We start from the raw sequence: 10228 nt of genomic DNA on the forward strand, positions 1-10228 counted from the left end.
AGACAGTAGCAAGGACAGGCATTCAGCACCATGGACAGATCCTGGGAGGCAGTAATGAGGGAACAGGGCAGGAAAAGATGAGAAGTGTTTTGTGGTGGTGGTGATGGTTGTTTTCCCTCAAGGAATGTTCATTAACCCCCACTCTGTACCAGGCACTATGCCAGTATCTTGGATAAATACCAGGGCAAATTTCCACCACGTCCACATTGCTCCCAAGACCGGAGCAAGGAGATCAACATGCAAAGGCTCCCTAAAGAAGAAGGAAGGAACTGAAAAACCAATTGTGGGGTAGAACAAGAAGAATGCATGACAGGATAGACAGACAGTGAAGAATCGAGGACTCTGGGCTCCAGGCTAGAAGAGACTGAGTGGGTCAATTGGTCTGTGAATTAAAGGAGAGTGCAGCACTGGGTGAGAGTTAAAAGAAGTCAGTTCTCAGGCCCTTCTATTCCCCAGATACTACACCAAAGATTCCAATTTCTGGTCATAGGAATCTATGATACTGTGATTGTAGGAGTATGTGGAATCTGTGACTAAGATTCTACAATTCTAATTTAAGGCTTTGAATCAGTTATCTACTGCTGTGTAACAAACCACCCCCCAAAGATTAATGGCTTAAAACAGCAACCATTTTATTTGTTCACAATTCTGAGTCAGCAATTTGGGCTTGAGCCAGCAAGGTAGCTCTTCTGGTCTTATCTGGGGTCACCCAGGGAGGCAGAGTCAGCTGGAAGGTCATCTGGGAGCTGGTTGGTCTAGAACTTCAGCAGGATGGTTCCTTTCTGGTCTCTACCTCTAAGAGGCTTGCTTGGGTTTCCACACGTGGAGGTCTAAGGGGAGCAAAAAGGGGGGGTGCTCAGACACAAGCACTTTTTAATCCTCTGCTTGTATCACATTTGCTGATGTCTCAGTAGCCAAAGGAATTCACATGGCCAAACTGAAGTCAGTGTGGGAAGGGACAGCGTAAAAGACTGGATACTGATAGGTTTCATTGGGGAATATTAATATAACAACCTACCACATGGTCTAAGTGTTTCACCACCATTCATATTACCAACACCGTAAGAGTCTTATGTTCTGATTCCAACAGACTATGGTTCTCTGGCTCTCTGAGTCTTGTGGTTCTTAGAATTCAATGTTTTGATTCCAAGATTTTGTAATTTTAGAAGTAGAAGGCTTGGTACAGCTGAGGAGGACAGTGAGGACCCAAGCGGATGCAGGGGAAGTCAAGTAAAGTAAGGTCACTCCCAGATCTAAGTGGGAACCCACCTGTCTCTTTCATTCCCATCCCTAGAGCAGAGCAGTGGCATGAGCTGAGAATCAGAAAATCTAGATTATAGGCCCTGTTCCATCATTAGTCTGGGGTGACCCCAAGCACAGCATGTAACCTCCCAGTGTTCTCATATAACCAACAGAGATATCAATCCCTGTCTTCCAAATGACACAGAACAGTGGTGAAGCCAGGAGAACTGGGCCCACTAACTGCTATTATCAGGAGTCTGACCATGACACAGCTAGGAAGAGGGTTTTGCTCCCCTCTTCTCAAACTGCATCTATAGCTGCTGAGACCATGAGTTTTAAGGAAGCCAAGATTTAAATATGTTATTGCCCTTGGTCTGTCCTGACCTCTACCTGCAAAAGAAAGGAAGGAAGGGAAGGAGGAGAGGGGTTAGAGAGGGAAGGAATCCAACTCTGCTCCTTCTCCTTCCCCCTCCAGCCCCTGACTTACACTGGAATCCTGGGGCCAGACCCTGCCTGGCCTTGAGACTTAGTCTGCTCTGCTCTTTATTTCCCCAAGAAGAGGAGTATGGAGGCAAAAAGTAGCTCCATGAGAAGAGACTTAAACCAGGGCAGCAACTCATGAAATTTAACAGCTAGAGGGACCAATGGCAACACACAGGCTAAACCACCTTGTAGCACAGGTGAGGAAATAGAAGCCCAGAGAGGGACAGGGGCCGTTCACAGTCACATGGCTAGCCAGCAGCAGATCAAGACCAAAAGCCAGATGGGGACAGTCTCCTTTTCTAAATTTCAGTTTCCAATTCTAAACTGGGGCTAACAAGCCCAGCCTGGGGCACCACTTAGAAACTATAAAGCACAGTGCAGAGGTAGCAAGGAATCGGGCTTTTCCTGATGGCCTGAGCATCTGGGTGGAGGAGGGTGAGTAGAGGTGAGGGCAGGAGCACTTAAGACTTTCAGAGGACTCATCCAACTCATTTATTCTAGTCTTTCCCCAGAGGCCCAGGCCGCAGAGTAGAGGCGGGTATTAAATACCAGAAAGTTATTTAAAAGCCAGTTGCCTGCCCCACAAAAGCAGAGCTTGGCCTCTGCTGACTCAATGGAGAAAATGAATCTTGGGCCTATGGATTTTCCCGTGTCTTATGGCAATGGGGGGAGGCGGGAATGAGAAATGGGAACGGCAAAGCCTGCATTGGAGTTTTCCTCTCCCTGCCATGGCAGAAGCTATACAAGAGGAGAGAACCTGGGGCCTCCCCCACTACCTAATGACTGAGCTTCATCATGTCAGCCTACCGGGCTGCTCCTCCACCTACCTCAGGAAAGGGAGGCCAACATGAGGGCCACCAGGATAAAGGGATTGCAGGCTGCTACAGCGTAGGACTTAGGAGGACTCCAAACCATACTACTACTGCTTTATAGTTGAGGTGGGGCCAAGTTCAAGGTCACATATTGAGAAGGTGGGGCACCAACTTGGGCAAATCACAATATTACCTTCCCCTCCATGACCCCCATCCCTAAAAGGCCAAGAAGCAAAGGACTCACAAGCCCTCCAAGATCATGCTGCACACACACAGGCACACACAGCTTTGTAGACAGGGGAACAGAGCTGGAAAGGCAGACGTGCCCACAGGCTCTAGTAACTGAGTTGCCCCTGATTGACAAAGTGGAGCTGGAGGCAGATGGGGAAGGGCTACCTGCTGGGTGACCTCAGGGAAGTTGTAAAAACTCTCCAGGCTCCCTACCAAGGCTTAGTGGAGCTTACAGAGGGCAGGGCCTTTGCAGGGAGAAAAGGGGTCAAGTGTAGAAACTGGAGTTTGGGAGAGGGGACAACACCGTGGAAGGCTGAGAGGGGCTCTGAGGCCTGGTGGGATAATAAACTCAAGAATTGGGGTCCAGTGTGGCTGACGTGGGGAATTCTCAACATGGCACTGGGCAGAGGATCACTCTACCTGGGTGGGGCTGGAGTGCCTCACTGAGTCCTAAGGAAACCCTGAGGGCCTGAACTCTTTGTCCACAGGCTCCCTTGGGATCTGACCCAGTCACTCCCTAGAGAACCTAGGATGGGGAGGGCTGTGGCACAAGAGATAAGCAGGAAAACCGAGCTGCTGTCAGGCTCTGGTCCCAGTCGGCTGTGAAACCTTGGGGAAAGCATTTAACCTTTCTGGGCAGCTGTCTCCTGGTATAAAGTGTAGATGGGGGATCCTCACCTAGCCAGCTTCACAGGGATGGGTGGATGGAGCCAAAGATTTTTAAATCATTATTTCATTTAGTAAATGTTCCCTGGTGCCTTCTCCAAGCTGAGCTCTGAGCTGTGTGCTAACAACACAAGAAATCAGATGGGTCCTGAGCCACAGCTGCTGACAGTCAGGGAGCTCAGGGAAGCTCTGCCCTCTCTGATCACTAAGTGAAGTTCAAAGGAGAGCAAAGGAAGTCATGAAGGCTTCCTGGAGGGGACAAAACTCGTGCTGAGCCCTGAGAGACAGAGGGCTGGGCTGGAGAAACAGTCAAAGGGAGAGAGCACCCCATGTGGGGCAAACAGTGAGCAATCCCCTGGGTGCATCAGAGAATAAACACACAGTCTCAGATGCAATTGGAAACACATTTATTGAACACCTACTACATGCTGAACACTGACAACCCCAAGGTGGAGAGGGCTGTTCCTTCGGAGAACAGAGGCCCCCACATGGCTCACAGACTTGGTTCAGGGGAACTTGGACAGAGAAAGGGGACACTTGTACAAAGAGGGGAGGGCAGGGAGAAGGCAGAGTAGAAGCATACACAAAGGCAGCAACTGGAGACTCATTCTTTTTACAAACTACCATGAACTTGCAGTGTTGGGGGAGGAAGGAAGAAAACAGCAAAAAGACATGGAAGCTAATTAGTCCCAGAAAAGGGCAATGCCTTGTCCAGAGTCACATGGCAAAAGCATGGCATGAACCTAAGTAATATGGCTTTTCTTGATTCAAAACATTTTCCCTTCACATTATCACAACAGCTCTGAAAGGAACAGGAACGACAGGAACTCAGAAGCCCATCTACTTTGCAGAAGTAGAAGCTGACAGCCCAGAGGTAGAGAGAGGTTCAAGGTCACACCAGACCCACCCTGGCATCTGTTCTTGGCCTCAGCTTCCTGGGAGCAGGATGGGATTTCCCTGTGATGCTGGCCCCTCTCAGACACAGCTGCTACCTTGGATAAGGCCCTGAGTAAGGATCCTGGGGTCAGGTTTCCAAAGTCCTGAGAACTATAGGCTTTGGGGCAAGTCCCTGGCCCTGTGGTCTCAGATTCCCCATTTACGGAACACAGTCATTGCCTTGTTCTCTGGCACCTGATGGTCCTAGGTTCTCTGTGGATCTCCTTTCCCAAACTGAGGTATCTAGCACTGCCCTCCTCCTCACCCTCAAACAAAAGCTGCCTGCTAACCCTGCAGCTGTTTCCCAGGAGGGCCATCAGTCAATCAGGAACCAGCCACCATGGGGCCTGGGGAGGGGGTATCTGGCTTTAGCAGTTGGTCTGTCATTTCTTAAAGACTGGAGGCAGAGGGGCTCTATGCAGCAGGATAGTGAAGCAAAGATCTTTTCATTCATTCATTCATTCATTCATTCATTCATTCATCTAAAAACATTTACTGCACAATCTCTTGTGCTAGTCCTTGTACTGGAAACAACAGTGAAGAGAACTCATGCCTCCCACTGGGGGAGATGTCAGAGCTGGGGCTTGGAGCTAGGGCTGGACGAGTACAAGAGCTGAGGGCCCAGCCCCAATGGCACCTGTTTGAGCTCTTAGGCCCATATGAGAAGACACCACACCCTGTTAATGTCACAGACCAAGGACATGGTGGAGGGCAGGAATGGGCTCAGAGTGTGTTCACCAACCTCTGGATGTATGTCCTTGCATGCATAGGTCTGTAGGCTTGCCCCTCAGAGAACACACCCAAAAATCTGCATGGTCCCAGAAGTATGAATGTTCAAATATGTATGTGCTTATGAATCTATGGACACATGAGGATGCACTCAAATCTATGCTCACATGTATGAACATATGCATGAATGAGCCTGCATGTAACTGCAAGAGGCAAATCTGAGCCTGCCTGGAACTATGCACAAGCTTCTGCAAGCCTTCTTCTGCATGTGTATGCACATCCAAGTGAGCTTGAGTGTTGATGTCCTCACATGTGGACACAGCTAGGTCTGTTCATGTGTTAAGCATGCATCTAAGAGTACACGTGCATGTACATCTGTACAGACATGTTCAATATGCATGTGCAAGTTACTTTTCTCATCTACCAATACCTGGGAGTGATGATAGGGACAGGGGAGAGAGAGGGAAGGGGAAGGGCAGGTGCCCCCACCCTCAGCATCAACATCCCTGGTCCTTAACACTGGCTCTTGCCTGAGACCCACGCCACCACAGGGTCTACTTCTTCTCCTTAAGTGGTATTGATCGGTTGGTCGTCAGTTAATTATAACTTCAGGGAAGAAGTCAACCCAACAACCATTCCTAATTCAAGAGAAAGAAACTGACTGATTCTTAGGTCGGGGGAGCCTCTATCTCAACCAGCTCTGCTGATACCAGAATGGCCCACAGATCAAGTGTCAGTCTCTCCAGCCTGAATAATTAATGCCAAGGCCAGAAGTGCTGCCTTCTCAGGAGCCTGTCTCTTTAAATCAGGTCTGGCGCTCTTAAGTTCTGGGGGGGGGGGAAGAATCCAGAACAACCCAAACCTATGAACAGCTCAGCACTGGCTCCCTCTGAGACCCCCGATTCCATGCTGCAAAATCTGCTCCTGTTCTCACAACCTCTGGAGCCCCAAACTCTCCTACCCGTCCACCATTTATAGGTGGGGTACCCTACAGGGGAGGAGGGGCAGTTGGTGGCATCCAACAACCCTAAGGTCCTGAGACCAGAACAACCTAGCAGGGTGCCCAGGTGCTAGGGCAGTGAGGGTCAGTAAAGAGCTGAATCACCAGACCCACAGAGTCCCAGAGCCTAGGAGAGTGAGTGGGGGTGGAGTCCAGCCTGGTGGAGGAAATACGATGGAAGAACTCCAGGCAGAGCAGCCAGTGAGTTGTGGGGGTGAGGGGAAGGAAGGAGGAGGGGATGTCACTGACTTCCTCAGGGGGGATGGGTTGAGGGTGGAGAAAACAGTGGTCTCAAAGAACTTGCAGGGGTTTTGACCCAGTCAGGCGTAAAGTAACGGGTCACAGAGGAGGGAACCGAGGCTGGGAATTTTCCAGTCTCTCCTAGCACAGCCCACTCCTTGATCATTGGGATTAGGAAGAGGCTGAAAAATGAGTAACTTTCTCATCCCACCCCTCATCCCTGCCTGCGCTTGTAGGAGAAACTAAAATTTAGTCTTTCCTCTAAATTCTCGCTCAGTGCTGCTGACCCACCTGCCGGCTCTCCCCGGCCCGGCCCTGCCCCGCCCCACACGTGCCAGAGAGGGAGGAGGAAGGAACCAGCTTAAACGCGGGGGATGGGGAGAGATGAGGAGGCAGCAAGTCAGAACCTCGGAAAGCCAAACTTCTCAGCAGTCCGGGAGCCGAGAAGGGGGAAGAGCAGCCAAAAGCAGCAGCCAAAAGCCCTGGTTTTTCGGGAGCCTCCCACTCCGCCTCTCCGCGAGGAGGGCGCGGAGACACCGCTGGGGGCGGAGGAGGAGGCCGGGAGGCGGGGAGGGGGGAGGCAAACCCTGCCCACTCGGCTCCGAGCCCTGAACGGCTGCAGAAGTCGGAGGCCGGTGCGCAGGGAGAGGAGGGCACCCGGGGCGGGGGGCTCGGCTCCCCGCCGGACCCCTCTAGCCCCAGCCAGGAAAGTGAAGGCTCTTCGGACTGTAAAGACAGCGGACGAGCCGACCGCGACCGCCAGACGCTGCGGGTCAAGGACTTGCCCCACCCGCCCCTCTCCCCGCCCCCAAGGCGCTCCGAACTCACTGGTGAGCGCGGCGGAACGGGCGCTGGATGCGGGGGCAGCCGCGATGGCCCCGCGCGTGGGACAGCCGGAGCACAGGTGCCCGCTGCTGCCTGGGCTGCTGCTCGTGGCAGCGGCGCTGAGCCGGCCCGCCGCACCCTGTCCCTTCCAGTGCTACTGCTTTGGCGGCCCCAAGCTGCTGTTGCGCTGCGCGTCCGGCGCGGAGCTCCGGCAGCCGCCGCGGGATGTGCCGCCGGACGCGCGCAACCTCACCATAGTGGGCGCCAACCTGACGGTGCTGCGCGCGGCCGCCTTCGCCGGCGGGGACGCGGACGGGGAGGAGGCGGCGGCGGGCGGCGTGCGCCTGCCTCTCCTGACGGCGCTGCGCCTCACGCACAACAGCATCGAGGTTGTGGAGGAAGGCGCATTCGACGGGCTGCCCAGTCTGGCGGCGCTCGACCTGAGCCACAACCCACTGCGAGCCCTGGGCGTCGGCGCCTTCCGCGGGCTGCCCGGGCTGCGCTCGCTGCAGCTCAACCATGCGCTGGCGCGGGGCGGCCCCGCGCTGCTGGCCTCGCTGGACGCTGCGCTCGCCCAGCTGGACGAGCTGCGCCTCCTCGGCCTGGCGGGCAATGCACTGAACCGCCTGCCGCCCGCCGCGCTGCGCCGGCCGCGCCTCGAGCAGCTGGACGCGAGCCTCAACTCTCTTACCGGCCTGGGCCCCGACGAGCTGCACGCGCTAGAGCGCGATGGCGGCCTTCCCGCGCCGCGCCTGCTGCTCGCGGACAATCCCCTGCGCTGCGGCTGCGCCGCGCGCCCCCTGCTGGCCTGGCTGCGCAACGCCACGGAGCGCGTACCCGACGCCCGGCGCCTGCGCTGCGCCGCCCCGCGGGCGCTGCACGATCGGCCTTTCCTGGAACTGGACGAGGCGCGGCTGCGCTGCGCCGACGGCGACACCGACGGTCGCGGGGAAGAAGTAGAACTCGCCAGTCCGGAGCTGGAAGCCTCCTACGTCTTCTTTGGGCTGGTTCTGGCGCTCATCGGCCTCATTTTCCTAATGGTGCTCTACCTAAACCGCCGCGGCATCCAGCGCTGGATGCGCAACTTGCGCGAGGCCTGCCGGGACCAGATGGAGGGCTACCACTACCGCTACGAGCAGGACGCCGACCCGCGCCGCGCTTCCGCCCCGGCCGTCCCAACAGGCTCTCGCGCCACTTCTCCGGGCTCTGGCCTCTGAACTTCTCCTGTTGAGACTTGGGGGCCGCCCCTGCCAGCTGACGACCTTACTGGGGCAGCCTGCCCCAAAGCCATGGTTGTCAGATACCCGCGAGCTTGGGGCTTTGAGATCTGCCCCTGACCGACCTGAGACCTTTGGATTATGGCATCTCGCCCACCCGGAGGCCCCAAGCTGTATTCCCTCTCCCCCAGCCTCTGAGACCTGTCACCATCAAAGACGCAGACACCCTCTTCTGATTCCAGAAATTCCATCCACCCATCCCAGGCTCTGACATCCCTCCTGAACCACCCAAAGCGCCTCCTTTTCAGGACTCACCCAGAGACCCTGTCCTTCAATCCCCAAACCCTGAGACTGCTTCCCTACCCTGTGCTTTAAGCCCAGACCTCTCAGGACTGAACATCCCCTAGACTACACTCCAGCTTAGAGCCCTCAGCTCCCTTCCAGAGCTCAGGGACCCTCACATCCCATTCTGGTCTCAGAAGCAGAGCATCCCCACCAGAAGGTTTTTGTGGAGTTTGAGCCTTTTTTTTCTCATCCCAGAGCTCTACCCTCTATCCTGCGTAGAGATCTGTATCCCGGAGCTCTGAGGGTTGGGCACTCTCCCCCAATCTGAGGATGTATTTCATACCTCCTACCACCCCAGCTTTGGCCCAGGCCCCTTTCTTCCTTGGCCCAGGCTTGAGGCTCAGTTCCTGTCTCTCCCATCCCAGGAACAGGCACACCCCGTTATAGCCTTAGTGTCTGGCCGATCCTCAGCCTTTCCCACTTTTGGCTCTGAGCCCCCAATACTCAATTCTTGTCTCCAATCTCAAACTCTCACCTCTTTGCTTGGATCTGAGTTTCATCCCCTACCCAAGTCTTAGGCTCTCAATTCCCCCCACACCTATTGCTTGCACTCAGTACCCACGCCTACCACTCCCTATGTCTGGGTCCAGTGAGGAATCCATCCCTGTGATATGCCCATCCCCCTTTCCTCCTAGGATGAGCTCTCCAGCCCTGCAAAACAGGCGCAGGTGCCAAGCACCCCCTCCAACCATATCAGCAGATCCCCATGGGGATCCTGGAGGAGAGAGTCCTGAGGGTGCAAAGTAGATGGTCTGGCCTCAGAACCAGGGTCACCTGACCATCTTGCTGAAGAGAAGGGTAGGGGAGGTCACCCCCACGGGCTGGGAGCTGCTGCCCACATGCTCTTTCCACCCATGTGACTCTTCTCCCCTGGGGAGTCCTTGCTGCCACCCCCCCCAACCCTGCCCCTGAATGCCTTCTGGAAGAGGAAGGAGGTCTCTTCTGTCTCAGGCACAACCTCTCCTGTCCAGGGTCAGAGCCTCAGCGCCCTGCCTTCTGCATGATCCCAAAGCACAATCGGTGAGTGGGGAGGGGGCTGCCTCTCCCTGACTCCCACCCCCTAGGTCAGGCAGAATGGCTGGCCTGTGCTGTCTCTGCACACAGGAAGTCACCCTTCTTCAATATACTGGCTTGAGGTCTGCATTCCCACCTCAACCTGAGAAATCTGGATCTCCCCTGGGCAGTTTTCTATAAAGTCTGCAATAATATCAGATACTCTGCTCTTTTAAGTGGTGCTATGTCATGGAAGTGTTGACCTTGGATTGTTGAAGGGGGTCAGAGGACACCAAGGAGAGCATTTTGGACCTTCTTGAGGTGAAGCAATGACCCTCGGTGTCTTCTCTCAGACTATAGGAGAAGAAATGGGCTCTGACTATATGTAGTAGGACTGAGGCTAGACACATGGAGGGACTTCCCATTGGGATAGCATTGCTCTCTAAGCCAGTTTGCTTTTTATCCTGAGATAGGCTTATCCACAGCCAGGGTAGGATCTTGTGCTTCCT

The 10228-nt window shown here is 54.6% G+C and overlaps 1 protein-coding gene across 1 annotated transcript; it reads left to right on the forward strand.

Annotated features, from left to right (window-relative positions):
- The first annotated feature begins 3813 nt into the window (after positions 1-3813).
- TPBGL (trophoblast glycoprotein like) lies at positions 3814-9937 on the forward strand. Its single transcript, XM_074372651.1, has one exon. The coding sequence runs from the start codon at positions 6714-6716 to the stop codon at positions 8379-8381; it is 1668 nt and encodes a 555-aa protein (XP_074228752.1). The 5' UTR covers positions 3814-6713; the 3' UTR covers positions 8382-9937.
- Positions 9938-10228: the final 291 nt, after the last annotated feature.

This window comes from Camelus bactrianus, chromosome 10 (assembly GCF_048773025.1).
Source record: "Camelus bactrianus isolate YW-2024 breed Bactrian camel chromosome 10, ASM4877302v1, whole genome shotgun sequence".
NCBI lineage: Eukaryota > Metazoa > Chordata > Mammalia > Artiodactyla > Camelidae > Camelus > Camelus bactrianus.

What these genes read in the sequence shown, in the direction of transcription:
- TPBGL (XM_074372651.1), top strand. Translation starts at nt 6,714, where the DNA reads ATGGGGAGAGATGAGGAGGCAGCAAGTCAGAACCTCGGAAAGCCAAAC.